Raw genomic sequence first — 27,237 nt, 5'->3', positions numbered from 1 at the left:
AACAAAACAAAAAAAGTTTCAAAATAATCATTTCTACCAGTAAACATCACTTTTAGCAGCAATATTAAATAAAATGCAAAGAAAATGTTCTAACAATAAATTATAAGAACCCAAGAAAGAATAATATGCCTATTTCTCCTTTGGTTTAGGGTAATTTGTTTAGAATTTAGCTTGAAAATTTTGAAATCAACTGTATTAACGTGTGACAGTATAGTTTCAGCTAATTCTTGCTCTTATAATGCTTCACAGGGGAATTAGCTGATTCAGGAAAATGGTAACTAAAATTTCACCTTTGTTAGCATTCAAAATCCTGACTTCACTGGAGTGCAGGTGCCCCCAAGCCTGCCCCAGGTCCATGAACATGCGTGCCAGGGATCCTCCTCTTCCTCCTCCTCCTCCTCCCTGCTCCTTCCACAGGTACAGGGCTAGCAGAGTCCTCCTGAATACTCATCCTCCTCCTCCTCGGCAGCTGCCGTGCTGACACCGTCAGGCTTGGCCTGTGGAGTTGCTGGCGCTTTCTTCTTGATCCCCCCTCCTGGAACTACCAAGCTCAGGCCCAGCTTAGCGTACTGTTAATGGCAAAGCATGATCTTAGAGCTGGAGAACCAGAATCCCAACACATGCTGTCTCAACAACAGTTAACTCCCCTCCAGAACACCAAGGCCACCATGAGATAGAAAGCACACGATGCTGCCATCAGATGTTTCATGATCCAGATGTGACAGCTGCAAAAATATCAGCTCCCTGTCACACTTGGAAATCTGAGATAATGTGGACATGCAGAGTTAGGTACTCCTCCCAGTACCTATGAAGTACAGCTCACCTGAATAAATCAGAGTGTGAGCTGGGGACAAACTGTGTTAAATATTATAAATTTATAAAAGCACACGTAAGAATTTACCTAGAAAAAACTGGCTTCTCCACATGTATCATTTTTTAAAAAAAATTACAGGTCTTTAAATGATTGAATTCCAAAGTTATCAGATCAAATAAATGGGCACTCACAAACCTACTGAAGAAGGGAAACAAGAACAAGCCACGGATAGCCACAGCTTGTGTGTGAGGCTGTCCCCATAGTGACTGGAGCATTCTTCACAGCTGTTTGATAGCTGAGATCCCTGAGGCTTAGAGATGGCCCACTAACAACCCACTTCACACAGTTGGCCTCAAAGATGTCCCATGAGCTGCAAGAGCCATTTCATGATGGGCCTTTTCTGACAGGGCACCTAAAAGCAGCTTATTACATTGGGAAACCGACAGAGGACAGCAGATGGAAGGACAAGGTGAGAAGCGAGGCTGGGTTACAAAGTGTGCATGTGGTTAACATGGTTAGATGGGTATTAAACGGCCGTAACCCAGGCAGTTGACCTCCAGACTCCCCAGACCTATGGGGAAATGCAAAGGCATGGGCCAGCTCCTCTGAGTGCGATGAGGCAGGAGACCGCTGCCTCCCAAGAGCAGAGGGGCAGGCTGGCCCAGGGTCCCCCAGGAGCAGAGGGGCAGGCTGGCCCAGGACCCCCTGGGAGCAGAGGGGCAGGCTGGCCTAGGTGCCCCCAGGAGTGCAGGGGCAGGCCGGCTGGGGCACTCACGTCATTGTCCATGTACTTGAAGAGCGGAGAGCTGCAGACCTCTGATACCTGGTCCTGGTCCTGCTGATCGTAGCCCTCCAGCAGTTGCTCCAGGGCGGCACAGTCCTCGCTGCCACTGAAGCCAGGTATGCTAGAGCAGGACAGGGCACATGTCAGTTTCCCTGGGGGCATTGCGCCCCAGCACAAGCCCGAAGTCTGCAGTCACCGGGACTGTCACCAGGGTGAGCGAGGCTACTGGTGCCCACTAGGTGAGAACAAGTATGCTGCTCACACCCTGCAGGGCACAGGCACAGCCTGCTCAAGGAACCAGTGAGCCCAGACCTTACTACTGAGCAGATACCAGCACAAGAACCTCCTTCTCACCTTCCAACACACAATCTGAGCACTTTCCTTTCTTCTTCTTCTTCTTTTTTTTTTTTTTTGGTTGTTGGGTCCCTTATTTCTTTGAAGTTGAATATAACAAAATGCTAAGTCATTCACTCCATGCAGACCCACAGGGGGCGGGCGGGGGGATGACAGGCAAGAAAACACCTTGTAAAACCAAAATCTTTAAAAACCAAAATTGAGTGCTCCTATTCCATTTATAAAAAACGGTTCATGGCCAAGCAGCAAGCCTGGCTTAAGGAACAGAAATAGCAGCACTGTAGGTAAGAGGAGTGAGCCTGTGCCTTACCTGTAGCTCTCCCTGACACACCTCTCTGCAGCCACATAGTCGTTTCTGTGCAGGTGAACCAAGACTTGAGCAATTGTTTTCTAAAATGAGAGAAAATCATGGACCAAATTGACACCTACTTCATTAATTTCCTGGAAGCATTTAAAACACCTGGAATTTAAGAGTTTTGGTTTATATACGGATGTATAAATTTTGCAGTAGCTTCTACAGGACATCTAAGAAAAGATACCCTACAACAGTAACTCTCCAACACTGATGTGTGCATAAACCACCCAGGGACGGTGCTGAGCAGGCCCAAAACCAGCCTGAGATGCTGCTGCCATTCCCAACCTGCTCCCAGGTCTAGGGACCATAAAATCTGAGAACATAATCAGCACATGCTTGAAACAGAGTTTCTTTCAAATATCTCTATGATCTTAAAAAGGGTATCAAAAAGAAGAGGAAGGACCCATAGCTCTATAAGAACCCTCTGAAATTCTTAACAAGATACCTGAAAAGAATATGAATGGAAACTTGAAGTAACAGGAACAATGACGTGAATCAACAACAGAAGCAGTGGTGAGACCAGGACGCAGCTGACAGGAGTGGGAACAGCTCTCCATAGAGTGCTTTCAGGTCTTCACCATCTCCACTTTTTTTACTGTTCTATTTTCAAACTGATGAGTCTTTCTTTTGTTATCTCCATTATAAGATTAAGCTCACCTAGTATTTCATTTAGTCCTAAAATTCCCACTTACTTCATTTCTATAGTTTTCTATGATATTAAATTTTTTCTATAAAAAATAACAGGTCCTCTTTTCCATTCCTTCCCACTATGTTCACCCTTTCTTCGTGGAGCAGGTGTAACCAAGTGTATATGTGGGAATTCCACCAGCTGGGTCACGATAGGGTTGGTGCAGTTCTCTTTTCTTGAAGCTGCTCTTTTTCCTGGTTTTATATGATGAGTAATTCTGGACTGTACCCTGGGTGCTTGAGAAGGTCACAATGCATAAACTGATGGATTTCTCAGGAGTGCGGATGTTTTTAGCGGGCAATCAGTCATCGCAAGCTCAGACTACTAATGGGACTGGCTTTGGGCAGCAGTTCCAGTCATAGCTCTGATCCTTTGCTGTCCTTCAGCTGCTTCTGGATTGTCTCACAAATGAGCTCTTCACAGGTAGGGGAGACCTGGACAGTGCTGAAGCTGTCCTGCAGTTCTAGACTGGGCACCACTGCTCTGATCTGCCCGCACAGGCAGAGCTGAGACGAGAGGGGCTGCGTGTGCAGGGAGTCCCTTCCCATGCTCTCTCGGCTCCTCTGAACCATCCCAGCTTAGCTCTACAACTAGAGCTCAACCCTAAGCCAGGCCAAGGGGGGGAGAGGGAAACAGCAGGGCTTCTCTCCCAGCTCCTCTGCCCAGAAGAATGGGGTTTCCTTTGAGCTTTCTGCTGCTGCAGCCTGAGCCCTGCCGCGTGACGGGGATTCTCAGGGAAATACTCCAACAGGCAGCAGAAACCCTACACTGCTTGCTACTCCCTCCACCTGCTCTTCTTCACTTTCAGGGTCAATGGGTGGTGGCTTTCTGTATTTTATTTGGCAGTTTTAGTTGTAATCAGCAAGACATGCCAGAGAAATAGCCCATGAAGTATTATTTTACAGAAACACAAATATCCACAGAACCCTTGATTATTCTTATTTAGACCAATATGGAAAATTAACTAATGTAAAGCCAAAAACAAGCCATTTCAAGAATACCTTATAACAAGTTGGGTAATTCTCAATTTCCTTATAAATATTTTTTTCTTTCTGAATAGAGAGTGCCGCCTCATCAAACCTGAAGACAAAACGAAGAAATGTCAAGGCAGGGTTGAGTGATCTGTAGCAGAGGTCACCCGAGATGTATCTGATGTCATAGACTGTAGAGAAACAACAAAGACAGGTGTTTCACCAAGTGCTCCATAGGCTGTTCGCAGCAGCTCTGCTCACCTGGCCTCAGGGCCTGCTCTCCCCTCTTAGGCATCAAGCTGACACCCCAGGCAAAGGAACTGAGTCAGCTCAAATGGAGAGCTCGAGTTTGGTAGGGACCATCGTCAGTGTCTGACAAATCCCACCAACTACTCCGAGAACGGTATGAGACAAACCCTTACTTCTGCACCTGACTCCTTTCCCTGGGTGCGCCCTCCTCCCTCCCAGGCCTCCCTGCTACGCCACGGGGCCCCCGTGAGCCAAACCCTGAACCTTTCACTTTCAACACTCGTCTTTTCTATCTACCCTCACACATTCTCTTTTCTTCATCCCACCAAGGTCAGAGTAGAAAGATAAGAGGAAGGGGATTGGTTGAAACATCTTCCCACCCCTTTCTCACTCCCCAGCCTTAACTCCATCACACCCCAACTGGCTGCCCATCTCCCTGTGAAGTTCCTTCACACTCTGAATCTCAGGCCTCTCTGACTAGCACCACACTCATGTCTGGCGCCACCTGCTGTCTTCCTATTTCTCTCAACCCCACCAACAATCTGGACATGGCCCAGGGACGTGGCCTTGGGAGCTGACACAACCCAGTAACCAAACAGCACAAGAAGCTGCACTGTTAGAACACAGAGGGAGAAGAGGTGCTGTGACCCAGAGTAAAGTAATGCCACATGGAACAAGTTGCACGATGTGCTGTTTCTCTGCATGTTTATCATCTTTAAAAAATAGTTGCATACAAGTCTTAGCAAATAAAAAAATCAGTATTTTCCATACATTTTATTAGATAATAGATTGAAATTAGAAATCAACAGTAAGAAAATTTATAGAAATCACATAAACAAATGGAGATTAAACAATACTCTTTCAAATGATGAATGGATCATTGAAGAAATATTTAAAAAGCCCTAGAATCAAACAAGAATAAAGATCCAATACACCAAAACCTCTGGGACACTATTAAGATGTTACTCATAGAAAGTGGCTTCATTAAAAACACAGAAAGGTCCCAAATAAACAATCTAATGCTGTATCTCAAGGCCCTAGAAGAACAGGAACAAACTAATTCCAAAATCAGTAGAAGATGGGAAAAAATTAAGATCAGAGCTAAAATTAATAAAATAAGAGTATTTAAAAAACAAACTAATTCCAAAATCAGTAGAAGATGGGAAAAAATTAAGATCAGAGCTAAAATTAATAAAATAAGAGTATTTAAAAATTAATAAAAAAAGAGTATTTGAAAAGATAAACAAGATTGGGAGATTGGGTAGGGGTTGTGGCTCAGTGGTAGAGCCCTTACCTAGCATGTGTGAGGCCCTGGGTTCAATCCTCAGCACCATATAAAAATGAATAGACACAATAAAGGTATTGTGTCCAACTACAACTAAAAAATAAATATTAAAAGAAAAGAAACAAGACTGATAAACAACTAGCCAAACTAACTAAAAGAATGAAAGAGAAGACCCAAATCAACAAAATTAAAGATAAAAAAGGAGATTACCAGAGACATTTCTGAAATCATTAGGAGATACTTTGAAAATTTATATCTTACCAAATAGGCAAACTAGAAGATACTGACAAATTCCATATAACCTTACCCAAACCGAACCAAGATACAGAAAACACAAACAGACCAGTACCAAGCAATGAGATGACAGCAGTGATAAAAGGCCTCCCAACAGAGAAAAGCACAGGAGGCCAGACAGAACCTCAGCAGAATCTACCAGATCTGCAAAGAACTAGTATGAATCCTCCTCAAAGAATTCCATGAACTAGAAAAGGAAGAGACACTTCTAAACTCAATTCTATAAAGCCAGCATCAGCCTGATACCAAAACCACACAACGACACAGCAAGAAAGAAAACTATAGACCCAAATCCATGATGAATAGAGATGGAAAAATCCTTAATAAAATAATTAGGAAAAAACACCTTGATCAAGTGGGTTTCACCCCAGAGATGCACACATGGCTGGTTCAACATACGCAAATCAATAAATGTAATTCATCACTTAAATAGGACCAAGAACAAGAATTATGTGACCATCTCAATAGATGCAGAAAGAGCCACTGACAAAAATCCAGAATTCACTCATGTTAAAAACTCTGGAGAAACTAGGGGCAGAAGGAATTTACCTCAATGTTACAAAGATTGTACATGAAAAACCCAAAGCCAGTGTCATTCTGAAAAGACAAAAACTGAAAGCATTTCCTTTAAAATCAGGACAAAGATGTCCACTCTCACCACTTCTACTCAGTATAGATCTCAAAACTCTACCCAGAACATCAAACAAAAGGAAATTAAAGGGATACTATTTAGGAAAAAGAAGTCAAACGATGTCTATTTGCTGATGACATGACTCTATAGTTGGGAGACCCCAAAAACTCCACCAGAAGACTTGCAGAGCTAAAACAGATTCAGCAAAGTAGCAGGATACAACATCAACATACATAAATCAATAACTTTCCTGTTCTCCACTGATGAATCTGCAGAGACATAAAGAAAAAACAAAACAAAACAAAAACCTCCATCTTCAATAACCTAAAAAAAAAAAAAAAACAGAAACAAACAACACACCCCACAAAAACAACTCAACTTTAGAATAAAATCTGGAGGTGCAAGATCCATACAATGAAAATTACAGAACACTGCTGAAGAAAGAAATTAAAGACGATCTTAGAAGATGAAAAGACCTACCATGTTTATTTATGGCTTGACAGTAAATCAATATCATCAAAATGACCATATTAACAGTGACATTCTTCACAGAACTGGAAGAATAAAAGACCCAGAACAGCTGAGCAGTCTGAGCAACACCAGTGAGGCTGGAGGAATCATTCGTAACACCTGGTCTCCAAGTGTACCATGGAGCACAGTAACAAGAACAGCACAGTGTAGCATAAAGACAGATATGAAAACCAGTGGGAAGAGAAGACACACAGACAGATCCACAGTCATCTGATCCTTTGCAAACACGTCAGAAACATATGTTGAAGAAAAAAATAGCCTTTCTGACAAATGGTGCTGTGAAAGCTGGCTATCCATACAGAGAAGAAGAAAACTAAGTCCCTGTCACTCACCCCTCACAAAAATCAGCCCAAAGTGAGTCAGAGATCTAGGAATTACACCACACACAGTGAAACTGCTCAGAGAAACTATAGGGGCAACAATCCTATAGTTGACATGCACCAACTTCCTTAATAAGACTCCTTAAGTTCAAGAAATAAAACCAAACACCATTAGGTGGGACAGCATTAAATTAGAAAGCTTCTGCACAGCAAAGGAAACAAGGCTGTGAAAAGAGGACCCACAGAATGGCAGAAAGTCTTTGCTAGCTACTCTTACCACAGGAGATTAGAGATCAGAATATATAAAGAACTTAAAAAACGAAACACCAAAATATCTTAAGAATCAATCAATGGGAAAAAGATCCAAAAGAAAACATTTCTCAAAAGGTGAAAAAGCAATTAGCCAACAAATATATTTTAAAATGTTTTAACACCCTTAGCAATCAGAGAGATGCAAACCAAGCCTACCCTGAGATTTCATCTTACTCCAGTTAGAATGGCAACCTCAAGAATACAAATAACAATACTGCTGGTGAGGATGTGGCAGGAAAAGGTACACTGACAGATTGTTGATGGGACTACAAACCAGTATGTCACTTTGGGAAGCAGTACGGACAGTCATTTAAATACTAGGAACAGACCACTGTATGAATCAACTACTCCACTCCTTGGTATTTATCTGAGAGAGCTAAAATCAGCATACTATAGTGACACATGCACACCAATGTTTATAGCTGGCAAGTCAAGTAAACCAGTTATGGAACCAGCCCAGGTGCCCATCAATAGACTGTGGATAAGGAAAATGTGGTATATATAAACTCTGCAGTTCTACTCAGGCATAAAGAATTAAATTTATGTCATCTGCTGGTGATTGGATAGAACTGGAGAACATCATGCCAAGTAAAATAAGCCAGACTCAGAAAGTCAAGGGCTAAATGTCTTCTCTCACATGCAGAAGCTGAAGAGAAAAAAGAATTTATAGATATGTGTGTGTGGGGGGGGGGGTGTGTGTGTGTGTTTATATATACGTACCTATCAATCTATACATATATACACATATGTATATATATAATTATTTATTTATTCTAATTAGTTATACACAATGGCAGATTGCAATTCATTTCATTACACATATAGAGCACAATTTTTCAAGTCACTGATTGTACACAAAGTATTCTCACGCCATTCGTGTCTTCATACATGTACTTAGGGTAATGATGCTAACTCATTCTACAGTCATTCCTACCCCCTGCCCCCTTCCTTCCCCTCCCTCCTCTTTGCCCTGAAGTTCCTCCATTCCTCCCATGCTCCCTCTCCATTGCTATTATGAGTAAGCATCCTCTCCTCATTATCAAAGAAAATATTTGACCTTTGGTTTTTGGGGATTGGCTAACTTCACTTAGCATTATCTTCTCCAACTCCATCCATTTACCTGCAAATGCCATGATTTTCTTCTCTTTTAATGCTGAGTAATATTCAATTGTGTATATATGCCAAAGTTTCTTTATCTACTCATCTACTGAAGGGCATCTGGGTTGGTTCCTCAGTTTAGTTATTATGAATTGTGCTCTATAAACATTGATGTGGCTGTGTCCCTGTAGTATGCTGTTGTTAAGCCCTTTGGGTATAAGCCAAGGAGTGGGATAGCTGGGTCACATGGTAGTTCCATTCCCAGTTTTCCAAGGAATCTCTCTTCTGCTTTCCATATTGGCTGCACCAATTTGCAGTCCCACCAGCAGTGTATGAGTGTACCTTTCCCCCGACATTCTCACCAACACTTATTGTTTTTGTTTTCTTAATAGTTGCCATTCTGACTGGTATGAGATGAAATCTTGGAGAAGTTTCAATCTGCATCTCTCTAATTGCTAGAGATGTTGAACAATTTTCATATGTTTGTTGATTGATTGTATATCCGCTTCTGAGAAGTGTCTGTTCAGTTCCTTAGCCCATTTATTGATTGGGCCATTTGTGTATGTGTGTGTGTTAAGGTTTTTGAGTACTTTATATATCCTAGAAATTAGTGCTCTGTCTGATATGCTTGTGGTAAAGATTTGCTCCCATTCTGTAGACTCTCTATTCACCTCACTGATTGTTCCTTTTGCTGAGAAGAAGCTTTTGAGTTTGAATCCATCCCATTTATTGATTCTTGGTTTTAATTCTTGCACTATAGGAATTTATAAAAGGGGTTCTCATGAAAACAGAATGAATCAGTAGAGTAGGAGCAGGGGAGTAAGGGGAAAAGAGGAAGGGACAGAAAGGGGAAAAACTGGGGACTGAAACTGACCAAAGTATATCACGTGCATGTATGAATGTACCACAATGCATTCCAACTTTATATATAACTATAAGCATCAATTAAAAAATAAGTAAATAAATAGAAGGAAGATCAACAGAATAGAGGAAGGGTATGTGGCAGAAGGGGAGAGACTGAAATGGAGAAAACTATGTTACATACATCTATGAATATATCAAGATGAACCCCACTATTCTGTGTAACCACAATGCACTGAAAAAAACACAACTGCATATACACATAGTGGCTTGGATGCTGGCATTACTGCTCTACATGATATGAGTCACCCCAAATTTCTGTGAGCTACGACCTGGCTACCAGTACCTTATAACACAATGCTAGAGAAACACATTTTGAATTGATGACTTTTTGGAAATAGGCCTGTTTATAAGTTAGCGTGGGTGGGGGTGAACGTCAGAATGCTACGACGGCCCCCAGGACTCTTGCTCCTCATACATATTCCCTGAGTGATCCCTCTTGAGTGTGCACATGGCCTCTGAATATGAGGGGGCCTCAGTCCTGTTATGTGAGACTGACTGGCTAACAGAGCGAGTGGTCTGTCTGCAGGCCTGAGCTTGCTGGGTGAGCCCTAGAGGGCCTGGGCCCTGCCTGAAGAAAGGATCAGCAGCAAATTACACAATGCAAACTGTCTATGGGGGACAAACCAAGGCACTGAAGGTGGACTCGAGTCCAGAGTAGTCCCTGGTCAACAGGTGACTAGAGAACAGGGAACATGATGCAAGGGAAGGAATCCTGCCAACAACCAGTGAGCATGGAAGGACCTGAGCCTCAAATGAGGTAAAGGCCACACCTGCCTCCAGCCTGGTGGAACGCGTAGCACAGACCCCCACAGGGATCCAGACCGCTGGCCCACAGACTCAGTGAGCACAGCTCTGCCGTGCTAAGTCTGGGCAACATGTCAAGCAAACAGAAAATGCCAGGGAGACCACACGGATCTGTGTCATCTGTAACTGTGAGCATGAGCTTATCACAGTCTATGTGATTAATTAAATAAATTACCTCAAAATAGTCTGTGGCCACAGTGTCCAGATTCTATCAAAGGATTGGGAGCGTCTCACACATTTAACTACAAAAGCCACATTTTTCACTAGGGATTATTTATTTCTTGGCACAAAAATAGCATTTCTGTGTTCTTATAACTACTTACAAAAGAGGCAAGAGAAATACTGTGCATTTATGTAAGTTCTTAGTCAAAAAAGTTGATCAACTTCACTAAAAGTTCATGGAACTGTCATATAAAGCCATATATTTTCATGTATATCTAAAAAAATTATTCACAACTTATAATAAAACACAGATGACTTCAACTTTCCCATCAGGTAATTCTTACTACTCCTAAAAAAACAAAACAAAACAAAACATATCTAGCTTTGCTGGATAATTATTTTTTTTTAATTAAAAAAACTTTTTTTTAATGGTCAACAGACATTTATTTAATTAATTTATTTGTTTAAATGCACTTCTGAGACTTGAACTCAGTGCCTCACCCATGCTAGGCAAGTGCTCTACCACTGAGCCACAACCCCAGCCTGATAGTGTTTTTATCTTCTTATAATTTCAAAAAACAAACAAACAACAACAAAAAAAAAAACAGTGAGATCCAAATAAAACAAAACAAAACAAAATGTAAACTCCACAGAAATTATTTGTACATGATAGGAAATTGTCCCGACACCTTGTTCATCTCCAGGGGTCTGTGCCCCAGGTCTTACGTTTAGGAAATAATGACACAACCTGACAATCAAGAAACTACTTTTGTGGGTTAGCATTTAAGCAACTTTTGTCATTTATGGAATATACATATTTTTTCTCAAGAGGAAAAACATAAAATACAACCAAATAATAGACCAAGAGCCACCCCATAGCTATGCAGAGCACGGTGAATGACAAACCTGGCATTACACTTCAGCAACACAGGTCTTTTAAGACTGAATTCAAAGGGCCTACGATAACTTAGATGTCAGGTTTTCTACTTGGCAGTCTGGTGTGTCTTTGCCCTAAATCATGCACAGTCCCAAGTGCAGATTCAAAGCACAAACAGACACGGAATAGTTTTCAAAGATGTACCTGCGTCCTCGTACTAGCAGTCTTGAGGCTTTTCCCAACAGTTCAACAGCCTGCCGGAGGCGCTCCTCATTCTGAAGATAGATATCAAAGACCGGGGAGATTGGTGTTTTTCATGTAGAAATTTACCCCTCAATAACAATTTCCTAATGTACCAGCACTGGATTGAGGGTACCAAAGTGGGTAGTCTACTTCACTACTCTCTAACAGAGAAAGGGAACAGAGTTTGGTTGTAGGCTTGGAAAAGCTTTAAATGGCAGTCAGTTCATTTTCGTTTTCCTATGTTATAAATCTAAACATTCTAATTAATGAAAAATAAAAGTCAAACTTACTTCAAACACATTAGCTGTCTGCTGATATAACTGTACAGCCTTTTCTGGATCTACATTTTCTATAAGCCTAAATGAGACAAGAGAATTTGACTTATATGAGAAAAATAGAATTTGTTTTCCAATGGACTTTAGTAAAACAGAAGAGTCTCTGCTGAGCGGTGTTTCCCACGAGAGCTCTGCACACTCACTTGCCAGCTCGCTCCAGGGCCATGGCTGCGGTGTCTGGCGTGCCGTTCTCCAGGTACATCATGCTGGCCTTCTCAATCAGATGGACTGCCTCTGGAAGCTTCTGCATCTCCTGTGGGCAAAGTACGCAGCACAGTCAGAAAACAGCCACTGAAGGAACTCAGAGTTAACCATCAAATTCAGTTATCTTATCCCTATTTCATGAGAGTAAATGACTCAAAAACATACAATAAGCATTTGGAAATGCAGGGTCTTTATGTGGTTATATCCCATGAAGCTTCAGTTAACCAAGCCAAAAACGTACCAGTTAAGTTCTACATTCAGTTCATCAAAACATCACAGACTTTCAGAAAAACTATACAAACTGTAGAAACAAAAAAACTTGCTCTCTATTCTTTTCTAGACATCACAATTCTTTAAACTTTTACTGAGTAACTCTATAAGCCCTATGCCAAAGATCACAAACTGATAGCTCATTTCCAAGTGTGTTTTATTTGAACCATGAAGTATTTTAAAATCAGATATGTTCATAAAAATTTTGTTTTTATGGCTTCCTTAAAAAAATATTAAAGGCTATGGCAATGGCATGTTTGCTGTCCCACATGGCAATAAAAAGCCAGGGCTGGGCAGCAGCTGTCCCTGTTATAGGAACAAGCCCCCTCCTCCTGCCCCGAGGCCCAGGCTACCATATCCATTTCAGTTATTCCCCTGTGTCCATTCACCACAAGTAGCCAGTTTTCAGTGGCTCATGTGACTTAGCAACTTTACTGCCCACTATGGAGCTGCAGGATATGAAATCTAACAATAACAAAATGACGGAACCAGAGGGCCTCTGTCCACAAACTGTCACTCCCTTAGCCTTGCTGGAGGATAAGTGAGAAGGTGCGCAACACATGGTGAATATGACAGCCCATAGGATCAACTGTGGACTCTGTACGTCAGGCCTCCTAATGCTGCCCAGTGATGTCCAAAGACATTTAATTCAAGCACAAGACCCTGCCAGAGAGCATCTTCACTCATCTGTTGTCCTATCCATTAACCTTTTCTTCAAAGTAGCATCTTTCCAGTCCTTGAGTTAAAAAGACACCTGAACATCAGAAATAATGCTTCAACAGCGTGGACACAGAGGGCAGCTCAGCACAGATGTGCTGTGAGAACACAGTGCTCCACCACTGCTGCACCAGGACAGGACACTCTAACAGCAGGCACAGTGCACCCACATTGCAGACCGCCACCTGGGAGCTTCCTCGTTCTCAGGGAAACAAATGGGAGCTCACAACAGGTCCCTGGTTGCTGTGGCTGTAAGAGAAATTCTAGTTGCTAAGTCTAATAACCTGACTTCCATCACCAAATAGCAACTAGTTGCATGTTTAGTAAGAAAAGCTTTATTTCTATGGCCAAAGAACAATTTATAATGAGGAAGCAGCATAATTTAAACACTTTCCTATTATTAAAAAGCTACATAATTACCAATTTTTTCAATAAAATGCTTGGGCCTAAATATTTGATATTTCTTTATAATAGATGCACAGAACTGAAATTTCTGGGCCAAAGAGTATAAAAAACTTTAAACTAAACATGTTAACAGTTTTTATTAACATTCTTTATTCTTTCCAATGTTTCTAATGTTCTAGAATCAGCAAGCATTCACTGAAAAAAATCAGTAAGTTAACACTATAAACATCAGAGAAAACAAAAGCTTTATTAAAGTGTAAGTTTTTAAAACAAAGTTTTAGGAACATTAAATAATTCAAAATAACTCTACCATATTTGAAAACACATAAAACTGGAAAGAAAAACATTTCATCTCATTTGCTACCTGGCATACCTTGAGAGTCACACTTCCTGCCCAACCACAACAGGATATTAATTCCTAACCTGCTTTTAAGCAGCAAAAATATGTACATTAGTCAAAATATTTCATCCCAAAAGAATCAGTGAAAGCAGCAACTGCTGAGTCTGTGGCTCTCTCTGTTGCCAACTGACATTTATAAAATAAGCAAATATCTCTTCTTTCTATAGCCCAGGAAAAATCAGAAAACAAATACTTGTAAATTTTTACTACATTAAGATGTCCTTAAGTTCTGCAATGTAGGCAGACTTCCCGCACTGCTGCTTTCTGAGCAATACAGAGCTCAGGACCTGACCATCCAGCTCCTGCCAACACACATTCCCTTGCATTTCACACTGCCTACCTTATGATACACAAGCATGCCCTGTGGGTCCAGTTAGTGCTGTCCTGGACAGGAAATCTTAACTTGGCATCTGTGCTTTACAGTAAGAAACCTTCTCTACCTCCACATAAGTTCCACTTTAACACCCTCTGAATGATTCACTTCACCCACACAACAGTTTGACACATTACTGACCTTCAGCATCATGCCAGCTTGCTCATAAGCTCTGCAAAGAGAACACAGTTTCTCTGATGAGACCTTGGTGTACGGAGGGCAAGGAAAAGCTCTGTAGGGAGGTACAGCTGGTGGGGAAGTGACTCCAGGGAAGCTGGCCCTGGTGGAGGCATGACCTATCACTCGAGGTGGGGGTTACAGTTACATACACTGCACCATCATTTTCTTCTTCTTCTTCTTCTTCTTCTTTTTTTTTTTTTTTTTTAATTTTCAGGGGCAATAATGCCTTACATTTGAGTTGCAGAAATTTTATTTTGTAGATGCAAAATTAAGTAAGGCTTGAAGAGGCTAAATGTTAAACTTAATCAGACAAACTTAAACCTAAGTTTAAAAAAAAAAACCACTAAATACTCTCCACAAAAGCAGGAATGTGTGTGTGTGTGTGTGTGTGTGTGTGTGTGTTTATAAATATACACATACACACACATAACCAATGCCTTCCATTGGTACTATAACATGTCAGGAAAGGGGAGGAGGATCCTAATTCACTTGTTTTTTCATAGGCTAACAAAACAAACTTGAAGATATAATGCTGAATTTCATTTCAACACCTTTAATTAGGGGTGACTTCATTTTTAGATCAAGTCGAACACTGAAGCAAAGGCATTAATTATTAAAATTTAAATTAGTTAAATTAATTCAAAATAATTCACTATTTACAATATAACATGGCAAAACTTTGCTGGTCTATTACATAAATAGCAACATTTAAAACAAAATTAGCAAATATACAAAAATGTGGAAAATTTACTTACTTGGCAGCATGAAAAAGACTGAATGGGTGTAACAATGTCAAAATTAAGGAAAAAAAGAGGCAATCAATAGTTTCAAGGACCTCCTATATAAAAGTTAACCAAATCACTGCCAGTTGGCTCCAAAAGACAAATCCTACAAACAGGTAAGAACAAACAAGACAATGACTGCTGCTGTCTCCTAAAATTACATGATTCACAAAAACACTGAAAGAACACCTCATATGTTTTAAACTATTTCTATTATATGTTAATCTAGAATTTTACCAAAATGCAAAATTATTATGACTCTAATTTGCAAGTAAAACAAACATGTTTTAATTGGTAGATTTAAAAATACCTTAGGAAGAGTTACTGTTTTAAACTACTTTACAACTCTTACCATAAATGCTGACCAAAGATTGCATTTAAAATATTTGTATAAAGAGTTTACGCATTTTCAATGATATTTCTTTATTTCTTTATAATAGATGCTTCACTCATCAGCACATGCCTACAGAGTTCCCTCCCCTGTCACAAGGAAAGCCATCAAGCAAAACCAGTTTCCAATGAAGATCCCTGAAAAGTGTATCTTACAATGAAACGTTACCACAATGCTCCTTCGAGGAACAAAAATGCAGAATCTTTCATCATTTCCTAACTTAAAAGTACTTTACTTCACATGAGGCAATTTTTTAACAGGAAATAAGTTTCTGTCAAAATCACTGAAGTCGTTTAATTCCTTTTTAAAGGCTGAAAAAGATACGCCCTATTATTTTCATGGGCAACGGCTTCCCTCAGGCAGGCATCTTTTGCTTGCTCAAACTGTTTGGCATTTTTAAAAGCAACAGCTGAAACAGAGAGAGAGAAAAAAAGACTTTCTACTTCCATTATTTAAAAAAAAAAACTCAAATCATTACTAAAATCTGCATTTTATAGATATCATTAAATATTCTGATTTCAAATACTTAGGAAGTTTCATAAACATGTAAATACCTTATTGTAAAGCAATTTCCTTACAACTTTTCTAATTATAAATATTTTAGAAGAATTTTCTAAACATTTTCTTTAACTTGTTGACTACTGACAGTGTTATCAAGTGCTACAGTAGTGCTCCTAGCGGTGCCAGGTAACAACAGCCTGTTCTTCAGTCATGAGGACAGCACCTTACTTCAGCCTCAGACTTCATGAGAAAAACACTCTTTCATTATAGCTCAATCAGTCATCTAAATGGAATACTAATAAACACATTAGTTTTATAATAAACCTTCCCTTTTGGCACAATTTTTAAATAAATATCTAAATATGTGTTTGTATAATACATAATTACATGTGACCTATTAATTAATGTAATATATACATGTATATTAACATACATGTAATATATATATATATATATATTTGTTTGTTTGTTTTAAAAGATCCTTTATACGTGTTTCGGTCTCTTTCAAAAAGACAGCTCACTGATCAAAGAGCTGAAGTATGCTGACAACTGTTTTAAAAGTGTACTCATCAGTGCAAAAGAATTAGGAGAGTTCCTAAAATGCAACTTAGCAAATGTTGAAAAACTTATCAAGAGTTGTTCGCAAAGTAAAAGCATACAGATTTAAGAAAAGTGTTATTTATTGTTATTTCTTAAAAATACTCTTGAAATTTTTTAATAAAATTCTGAAAACTAGATCCTGAAACTACTCCCATCCCTCATTTTCCATTTTAAAAGTTTTACTGATTAAATGTATTTTGCATAACCCCTTCATGTTAAAGGGGTTATGCAAAATACATAACATGAACATGAAAATCTGACTGAGATTTATTTCTAAAAGCAGTATGTGGGGCATAAAAAATAAATCTGTTAGACTCCCTCAAAGAGAAGGCTGGCCTCAATTTCAGAAGCCTCCTGCATTAGGTGTCCATGAACTTCATATGAAGCTGGAGCTTTGAATAAAGCAAAGTGCTGAACACTCATTTGCTGGCTTTTATTTTACACAAAAAATAAACTCTAGGGTATTCTTGCTAGTTTCCTTGTACCTGATTTCTCTTCTTTGGTGATAAACCAAAGCTTGCCCACAAGCACTTGACCTAGGTGGTCTCTCTGCCAGGCTCACAGATGTGATCAGGCTATCACTAAGATGCAATGAAAATGTGTTTGAGGAACTTTAAAATTTTATTTATATGTAAAATAACAGAGATGCTGAAAGCCAGCCTACCATTCCATAACTAAAATCACTAAACTTCTAGCAAATTCCTGTTGCATATTTCAGACTTTTTATATCTTGGTGTCTGTATGTAGCTTAACACTTCATGAGTATATTAAGTGTATCTCAAAGTGAGGCTCATTAAAAAAAACGTAACAGGGAAAAATTCGATTTGCAGACCGCTTCCAATGAGGCTGTTACAAAAAAAAAAAAAAGAAAAGAAAATTCTTTATTCAATAATAGGAAGCATAATAGAGGAATATGGCAAAACATGGCAAAACTATGGACACAATACTGTATACAAATAACTGAAGCTGAATATATAAAGAAGGCTAAAAAACTGCAGCTGGTACCACCAACCCTACCCACCTCTGCTGTCATGAAGAACAGGCCTGAAGAACAGGCCTGGGACCCTAACTCAGCACTCAACACACATGAACAGAAAAAAATACTATGGCTTGTTAAGTTGGTCTGTTTTTGTTTTTGTTTTTTTTTTTTTAACTTCTAAAGCCTTATAGGAAGCACTAAGTAAGTATATGCTGAAACAAGGTGACTGGACACTGCAGCCAAGGGATGACAGGCACCAATACCTGCTTTTCCATATTCAGAAGCAGCACTGTCATAGTCTGGCTTCCATTTTAAAAAACCAGTTTTCAGGCTAGAATGAAAGAAAAACACATTAAACAGAAGTTTACAACTGTATTTGTAGGTTAGAACTCTGCTTACAACAACCCTGCGCACCACTAAAAAGAATAAAGGGAGGCCATCAGGTACAAACCCTACATCTTGCTCACCTCCATCTAAACTTACCACAACAAACGGACCTCACCTCTCTACCTCCCACTGTGGCAGAAATGGTGAGCCTGTATTTGAAATGTCTATAGAACACCCAAATACAGAAGGGTTTCTTAACGCATGGTCCCCAGTCCAGAAACATCAGCATAACCTTAAAACTGGCTAAGAACACAAATTACTGATTTCATCCCAGATCCACAGAATCAGAAACCCTGAGGGTGAGTGCAGCCATCCTCTGTCTAACAAGCTGCAAGGTGCTCAATTACTGAGCCTGAAGCAGTATACCAGCAGCATAGCCACCTGAGCAGCTCAGAAGCCAGCATAGAACACACGTAAATCAAGCATATGCCACACAAGGGCACAGAGGAAGACAGAAAAAGGTATTTGCCCATTCAGAGAAACAACAGGGAGTTAGCCAAAAGGCTGAAGAGCAGCTGTCAAAAAAGAGGAAGAATAATCAGAAAAAGCAGGACATCATGATGACCAAGAGAAGTTTCCTTCCATTCTGGTAATTGGCTTCACAGGCCAAATCAAAAGAAAATAAATTTTGAGTTCTTATCTTACCTTTTTAAAATAGTTTGTTTTTTTTTTATTGGTTGCTCAAAACATTACAATGCTCTTGACATATCATATTTCATACATAAAGTATTTTCAGACTTAAATTTTAAACTACCTCAGAGCTGTCACACTGGGGTGTTTATGATTGCTGAACACCATCTCAAATTCTAAGTTTCATTGAAATTCTAAACCTTACACATAAACAGTGCCAGCTTCATATGATCAGGGGAGTAAAATAACCAAAAGGAAACTCTCAGGCCCCTCAGAAGTACAGCCTTCATTTAGTGACAGCTGCACCAAAGGCTTAGAGAATCTAACTTTTAAGTGCCATTTATTTACCTGGTAAATACTTATTTAACATACTTAAAACTTATTTGACTATATGCTGTAACAAGATTAAAATTTATAAGCAATTTTTCAAGCTTACAAATAATTTCATTGCTCAGAAAAATAAAATCCTTAAATTGCATGCAGTATGTCTACTCTAATTCACAAAATTGAGGAAATAGGCAATACAGCAAAATCCCAACCTTCCATCTCTACCCCAAAGCACTCATTACATTCAGTATTAATGTAAGCCCCACAAACAAGATACAATCATTCAAATGTCTAGTGTACTATGCATGCAAAGTACTGAAGACCCTCTGCATTTCGCTGAGCACCACTAATTAGAAAAAAAAGAAAGCCCTATGGTTAATTTAGTGAAAGGAAAGTGACCACAACACTTGGAGCAACCAAGAGATCTTTTTGCAGCAGTGCAACAGAGGAGAAAAGAGAGAAAGAGAAAGAGAGAGAAAGAGAGAGAGAAAGAGAGAGAGAGAGAGAGAGAGAGAGAGAGAGAACATGCGTGCAAGGGAGACAGATCAAGAGAGAGAGAGACAGAGCAAGAGAACAAGAGAACAAGAGAACAAGAGAGCAAGAGAGCAAGAGAGAGAGGGGCCCAGCAGGAGGGAGTTTTTATAGCCCAAATCTAAGGGGGCCTCTGGGTCTGCAAGCTACCTTGTTGGCACAAGTGGGGGTTGAGTGTTCAGCCTTGAGTGGGGGTTGCATGTTCAGCTTTGACGCAAACAGGTGATAAAGGACCAGACAGAGGGGGGTTTGAGTGGGTGGGCCATCCTGCAGCTAACATTTGTTCAGCCTGCCCTGCAGATAACATAATTCAGCCTGTTCTGCACCTAACATTTAGTGTGACAGTTAACCTGTTTTAATGGGTACTAATACTAATCTAACCAGATCCACTGGTTATTCCATGCCTAGAAAAGCTAAAGCTCAGGGTCATTCTTTAGCCTGGCCCCAACTACTCTCTGCTCCATTTCATCCCCTGGCACTGCAACCAGACTACCTATGGTGCTTCCTGAACATGTGTTCAGGCTGGTGAACACAGTACATCCTGTGCACACAATCATTATCACGGGGCTTTCTAAAGACTTTCTTACTTTCCAAGGCTTGCTCAGAAACCATCTCTATGAAACCTCCTGGAGTTTCCCCAGGCAGAATAAATCTCTCCCTATTCCCCAAGCACAGCTAACAGCTTTATCATGATCCTCTCCACATACACCACTCTCATTACACTTTGTGGTCGGTTCCCACTGCCATGCGATACTACTGTGACCTCTGCACCTAGAGACTCCCCATCCCCACACACTGCCCTGCAGCAATGCTTGAATTTTCCACAGTTTAAACACTGGCTCTGCCTCTTTCACCTGTGCAGCCCTGGGGCAAGTCACTAGGAGGCTTTTCTGTAGGTGTTTCCTGTTCTGCAAAAGAAGAATCTCTATCTGGAAAGTTGTGGAAATCTCAGACTGTGAAATTATGTATGTGAAGCACCTAGCACGATGCACAAGGCAGACCCTTCATTATCGCTGGTTGCTAAACCAAAGTGTAGGGGGAGCATAAGGGGCCAAAAGAATTGAGGACCAGGTGACAGAACAAGCTTAGGAAAGGACCAGGGAACACAGTTCTGGATCCCTGAGCAGCGTGCCCATGCCAGCGACTACAGGGTTCACCAGGGCAGCCCAGGGTTAACCCACAGCCCGGCCCCCACCCTAAGGGACTGTCAGAGCAAGAGCTCTCGCTGGGTGACGCTGTTCTCCCAAGGACACTGTCTGCTGTCATCGTTGGGGAGAGGCGGGAGGTGCAGACCAGGGACGCCACTGCACACCCAGAAACACACATGCCGATGACAGCTCTCTGCCACCCAGACAGACCGACAGGGATCAATGCCACTCGGACAGACCGACATGGCCCTCCCTCCCCGACAGACGGACAGGTCTCCCTGCCATCCGGACGGACCCACAAGGCCTCCTCCCACCCAGACGGGGACCCCTGCCACCCAGACACACAAGAACTCCTGTCACCCGGGCGGACAGACGGGCCTCTGTCACCAGGACGGACAGACGGACCCCCCCCCCCCCGGTCACCCGGGCGGACAGACGGGCCCCTGTCACTGGGACGGACGGACGGACCCTCCCTCCCGACCGGGAAGGCCGCGTCCTCCCACCCCGCGGAGGCCCCGCGGGAGCTAGGGCGGCGCTGGCGGGCAGCGTCTCCGCTAGCCGCGGCCTGGGCGGGAGCGGCGGGGCCCCACGGAGGGCCACTCACTACTTCTCCGCCTTGGCCAGGTGCTCCAGCCCCTCGTTTATCTTCTGAGCCGCCATCTCCACAGCGCGAATCCCCCGACGCCCACAGCGACGCCGCAGCTTCCGGAACCAGAGGAGCCGCGAGGGCAGCCGGGACGGCGCGCAGCCAGCACTACGGCGGCCGCGGAGCTCAAACCCGCCGCCGCGGAGGGCGTTGCGCGCAGGCGCACAGCAACAGGGCGGGCCTGAGCGCACTCGCGGGGGTTCAGCGAGCTCCTGTGGAGTGTCGGTGCTGCTCGACGCCCCAGAAAACCCGGGGTGCGACCGACACACTCCGGGCCTCGGGGAGCCTGACTTCTAGTGCCGGTGGAAATGCTGGGGTCCCCTACAGAGCTGGAGACCTTGCGGTGTCCCACGACTGCAGTGGGTAGCCCAGCTAGGATAGCATTTGTTCAGTGGCCCGTTTGCCCGTGAGCGCCAATTCTATGTCAGCCAGTAGCAGAACAGGCTGTAACCCTGGCTACTGTCCCTCACTCAGGTGTTTCAAATTGAGAGGGTCAGGGTCACTTGCAGTGGTCTGGAGAAATGATAGTGTCGTGAGCAAGTTTGTCGTTAACAGAACCAAACACATTGGTGTCTGTCCACATGCAGATGTCACCTAACAACAGATTCACGGCCACGCCTCTCACCAGTGGCAGTTCACTCAATAGGCATGGGTCACCTGGTGGTCATAAGCCACCAATCAGGTTCTTTTACTCCAATCTCAGTTTCCAATATTTGTAACACGCAACACTTTACACAATCGTGTACTAGATTACAGAAAGGCTAAGAAAGGGTTAGCGCAACTGCGTGGGGTTAGAAGGCCAAGAGCAGCTATGTAGGTGTCTGTAAGACCAGGAACCAGCCAATGGACAACTTCAGGGCGCAGAAAGCCCAGGATGTGCTCTAGGCAAGGGTCCAAACCTGCAGGTTCGGTGCCTGGTGGAGGTGTTAGGTTGATCATGGGCGGGAGAAATCACCTTCTCCTGAAGCCCCAGGAGAGATGTGGAAGTTTATTGCTGTGGCGATTTTCCTGGGCAAGGCTCTTGACCAGGAGTGACTGGGTGACAGGGTCAGGGTGCCACTGTGTGCTGTCTTCTTTTGTGGGTCTTGATGAAGGGGTGCATCATTTGGTGTTCCATTGTCTTTGACAAGCTGGTGGGTCTGGTTTTCCTGATTTGAGTGTGATGTGCCCACGCATCCCTGTATTTATGATTGATTTGATAAGTTCACAGGTGGTCATCTTATTAGCATGATTAATTAATTTATCAGTTGTTGTGTTAGGACTATGCCCGGCATATGGATGTTGTTTACTTGTTCAGACAGTGTGTGGAGTCCTTCCACCTCAGCACTTAAACTCAAAATGGAGCAGCTTATGGCAAACTGTGGCTTTACAAAACAAAGCCACAAAGGTCTAGGCGCAGCCTGAAAATTGCTGTTCTCTACATCACGGGGTAACACAGAGAGGGCATGGCCTGCTCCTCATGAACAGCTAGCAATACAGTTGGCACCATTTCTCATCAATGGTGATTTTGATACCCACATAGGTACGTCCTGTGATGCCTACACAGTCTGTTTCCCAGCCCTGGTGACCCTTCCTTACACCTGACTGGTTGCTGCCATAGTTTGGATCCATGGAAGTTTGAAACCTCAGACACACCCTGTCCAAGCCTGCCGCCGGGTGCCAGCACGCCATCCTCCCCAGCTTCCTTTCACACACCTCCTGCTGAGTCTGTCTTCCCAAGGCCCCAGGGGGCTGAGTCACCTGCCCTGTCACCTGAGTCACCCCTGTCTTCACAGGTCTTCCAACTTTGCAACTAGCTGACCCTTTCCGAACACACCGGATCACTCACTTATGGCTCCAGTGAGTTCCAAGTTGTCATCTCAGAGTAAAAGCCAGAAGCTGGCCTCCAGACCCAGCTGCCTCAGGCCTCCCACAGGCCCCACCCTGTCCTTGTCTTGGCCCTGTCCCCTCCTGCCCTGGCCACACTGGCCTGCTATTTCTCAAGCATGCCCTTTGTCCTGGAGCACCTTCCTAGCAGCCTCTTTCTCTTGGCTACCTGGGGTCTGTGTTCAAACCCAGCTTCCCACATGCTGACACTCACTGCCCTGAGGGTCTTCACCCTCTGCCTGGCTCCTGGAGGACCTGGCAACTTCTCCAGTGAGCTCATTTGTGTTTCAGTGGTCCCGGTCTCCTGGCTGGCTGCAGCTCTAGCACAGGCATGCCTAAATGCTTCCTTTGCAGGTGTCTAGGGCAAGGCCTTGAGCAGGTCAGCACAGAGACCAGCAGTGGGAGAAGCCGTGTCTGGCCTTTTCCACAGAGGATCTGCATTTTGGGCCAGGCCTGCCAGCAGCCAGCCTCTGCACCCTCCCAGCTCCCATGGGAGCCGTGGAAGAATGACCTGCACCCTCTTCACCTTTCATTCTCAGCAGCTGGCAAGGGTGGACCCAGGCAGAGCCAGCCATGTCGGCCTGAGAGTCCAGCAGGGAAGAAGAGGCAAGAGGCCCCAAGCCTGGCGGGACTTCCTGGAGGCCACCTCCCCAGTTTGAGGCAATGAGGACATTCTCCATGCTTCCTTCAGTCTCTTCCGTTCCAACCTTTCAAGAAACATTGTTGATAACTTCTTTTTATTTTCAAGTGCATTCAAAAAACAGGGCAAGAGAGTGAGTGTGTGAGAAAGACCAGCTGGGCCCACCACACATGCCCACCCTTTCCCTCAGCAGACAACAGCATGGGCCTGCCTAGCCTGAGCCCAGGATAGCTTCCAGGGCAGCCTGAGCCCACCTCAGGGCTTCCCCCCGCTCCAGGCACCTGAGGGCACAGGCCCCAGGTCACAGTCACCATGAGCCAGAAACTCTGGTTAGTGCTTTCTTATGTAAAGAAATAATAATAATAAAGGGCAACACAGAGACAAGGTGCAGAGGCAGGGAAGGTGGCAGAGCAGGTGGCAGAGCGGCCCTTTGTCCAAGTGGCCATGTTTATTTATACCAACAGGTCACATTAGGTCATTAGTACCACACCACATTATTGTTTAGAGTATCAGTGAGGGTGCTTGTTCTGCAGTTACATTCCACAGTTATAATAGGCAACTCAGGAACTTTGTGCAGCTCTCAAGAAAGTCCACTGTCTGAAGTTACTGTGAGGAGCACCTGGGTTTGGTGAAACCTTGTGGTTATCTGGCAAGCAAGTTCCTCTATTCCCAGGAGCTATGTGCCTGCCTTCAAGGTGGAGGCTGATGAGGCTCTAGCACAGAGGCATCTCAGGGCAGGACACTGCCATACCAGCTACACATGGCACGTACATTAGCTCTGTTACTAGATCCTAAGAGAGACTGCAGGGCATTCTAAAGGTGGGATACAGGGTGCCTGTTACCCACCGGGAGTTTGCTCACTAGGGAAATGCTTCCCTGTGCATTTCCATGGTCAGAATCCCTACATCTCCCCTTTCTTGTTTTTTAAGACCTCTCAGATGAATAACATTTTTTTTAATGTCAGTGGAGACAAAAATAGGATAAAATTGTCAACAGCAAGCACAACATAATAATCTCAATATTAATAAAATGCACCTATGAATAATTGTTTGACCCATGTAAAGTTGGGTAACCAAGAAGTTAGACTATCCAATAAGTCTAAACCTCCATCATCTTGCCGGACCTTTTTAATGATATCTTTAAGGTAGTCTAACTCCTTTGAGATAGAACAACTATTGTCACTTAAATTGAAGCAATATTATTAAACTCCTGACATCCTTTATAATGTAATAATAACAATCAATTGCAGCCCGATCATCAAGAATAGCTTGACAATGTTGTTTTTGTTCTACATTAAGCATATTAATTGTCATAGAGGTATGATTAATATTTTTACCATAGCACAGGCCAGTTTCATTAGTGGTTTTGTAAGTCCCAACAGCTAGTCCAGGGATACCCACTAAGGAAAATGTCGAAGAGTTAAATTTTGTCTTAGAGAGAAGGCTCACTGAATCATCTCAATTTTCATCAAGGGGAATAGACCTTAATGGATATGTTGCGCAGGATGGTGTTCTATTAAATCCTGTGGGGAGAGTAAGAACACAGTCAGTCTGCTAAGACAACAGTGGGTACCAGGAGACATTTTTGCAGGTACGTAACAATTTCAGCCAAGCGAACCCAGATATTATAATGGGTTTTAGAAGTCAAGGAGTCTGATTGAACTGAATTTCCACAGCTGGCGTACGAAACAGAACAACATTATTGTTAAGACCAAAGCATTTACAGTCTTGTGTGAGTTTAGCAATCAAAGCAGTAACTAAGATTTTCGGAGTACATTTTCACCTCATTTGAGCCAATGGCTGTTGAGCTGATGCTGTTAATGATTTTGTATCTCCCCAAGTCACCGGAAGTCTAGTAGCTTAGCATCCTCTTTCAGTGTATCTTCTGTTTTGAGGAGAGTGATCATTGCCCTTTTGTTTGGTGGGAGTCTCCTCATCCACAATCAAACAAAACTTGGGGATCAGGGTTGTGAAGTCCCTGATGTCCATTCATAACTGATAGGTCTCACACACCAAGCTGGAATTCAAGCTGGACCTGTTGGTGTGAGCATAGCAGTCTGTCCTTTCCCCATGTGATCAGAGGCATAGGGTCCTGTCATCCTGGGTCTGGTGGAAACCTATATTTTACATAAATTTTGGTAATGGCTGTTTGGGAATAAAATGTCTATCCAAAGGAGATGACCAATTGTGAGTATAAACTTTGTATTGCATGTTGAGTGCATTAACTGTAAATAAAACAATATCTAAAGCATTATCGATATGAGAGAGGCTAGATCCCCCTTTTTTGTTTTGTTTTAAAAGGCAAGTTTTAAGAGTACAATGTGTTTGTTTAACCAAAGCCTATCTGGTAGGATTATGAGGGATTTTATGATTTAAAATTATATTTTATTGGTTACAAAATTGTGCAAAAGCACGAGATGTCTATGTAGGGGCACTACCCATTTTTAAGCCAGGCTTGCCCATGGTGGCAGAACAAAGTAAAATCAATGAGAAATGTAAGCAGTTACCTGTGGGCACCAGCCCAGATAAACCCAGAATGGGTGTCAATATAAACCCGAAGAAAGGAGAGAGGATGAAAAGGAGGGAAGTGGGTAACATCCGTTTGTCAGAGTGCATTAGAATGTAGGCCTCTTGGATTCACAAGCTCCCACATAGGGGCTGGGAGAGGTCCCAGTGAGAACAGTTGGTGACAGCAGCATGAGCCTGCTGAGAAGAGCTGGGAAACATTTTTATTAGTGATTGAGCATTTTGATGAAAAAGTCCATGGGATTTTACAGTATCTGAAAAATAAAGGACAAAAGGATTTCATAGTTCCATCGTCATGAGTGTCACCACCCACCAAAGGTTCAGGAATCGTGGTGTGGCTGTGTATATGAGCAAAGAGGATAGGACACATAGACCCAGAAAAAAGTTTGAAGGGTTAAAAAAACTCAAGTAAATTGGAATCCAAACAAGGGAATAACACAGCTATGCAAATAGGAGAAACAGTTTAGTTATATATTGAGAATCTGTAATAATGTTTAAAGTAGTAGATCACAGTCTTAGTGCCAGGACAATGGCAGCTGACTCAACTTGTTGTGGAGAGACTTGAGGTAGGGTATAATGTCAATCCATCTATCATTATTAAGAACAGATATTATTTCTCTTTATTTACTTTTATCTGTATACATCTTTAATCCATCTATAAGAGGAATGGTAGAAATAACATTTCTACCATTAAAATTGTTAAA

General features: G+C 42.4%; 1 protein-coding gene across 1 annotated transcript; it reads right to left on the bottom strand.

Moving 5' to 3' along the window:
- Window positions 1–326: 326 nt before the first annotated feature.
- Window positions 327–21,592, bottom strand: Napg (NSF attachment protein gamma). The gene is made up of 12 exons (XM_076836863.2): window positions 21,461–21,592; window positions 18,097–18,164; window positions 16,078–16,162; window positions 15,336–15,353; window positions 14,542–14,572; window positions 12,175–12,284; window positions 11,987–12,053; window positions 11,658–11,728; window positions 3,997–4,075; window positions 2,263–2,342; window positions 1,590–1,719; window positions 327–569 (listed from the first exon to the last, which is right to left on the bottom strand). Exons 1-12 carry the CDS (start codon window positions 21,514–21,516, stop codon window positions 426–428), a joined length of 939 nt encoding a protein of 312 aa, XP_076692978.1. The 5' UTR covers window positions 21,517–21,592; the 3' UTR covers window positions 327–425.
- Between the last annotated feature and the right edge of the window lie 5,645 nt (window positions 21,593–27,237).

This window comes from Callospermophilus lateralis, chromosome 17, assembly GCF_048772815.1.
Source record: "Callospermophilus lateralis isolate mCalLat2 chromosome 17, mCalLat2.hap1, whole genome shotgun sequence".
Taxonomy (NCBI): domain Eukaryota; kingdom Metazoa; phylum Chordata; class Mammalia; order Rodentia; family Sciuridae; genus Callospermophilus; species Callospermophilus lateralis.
The sequence above is the reverse complement of the archived record's forward strand: the minus strand, read 5'-3'. Positions and strand labels throughout refer to the sequence as shown.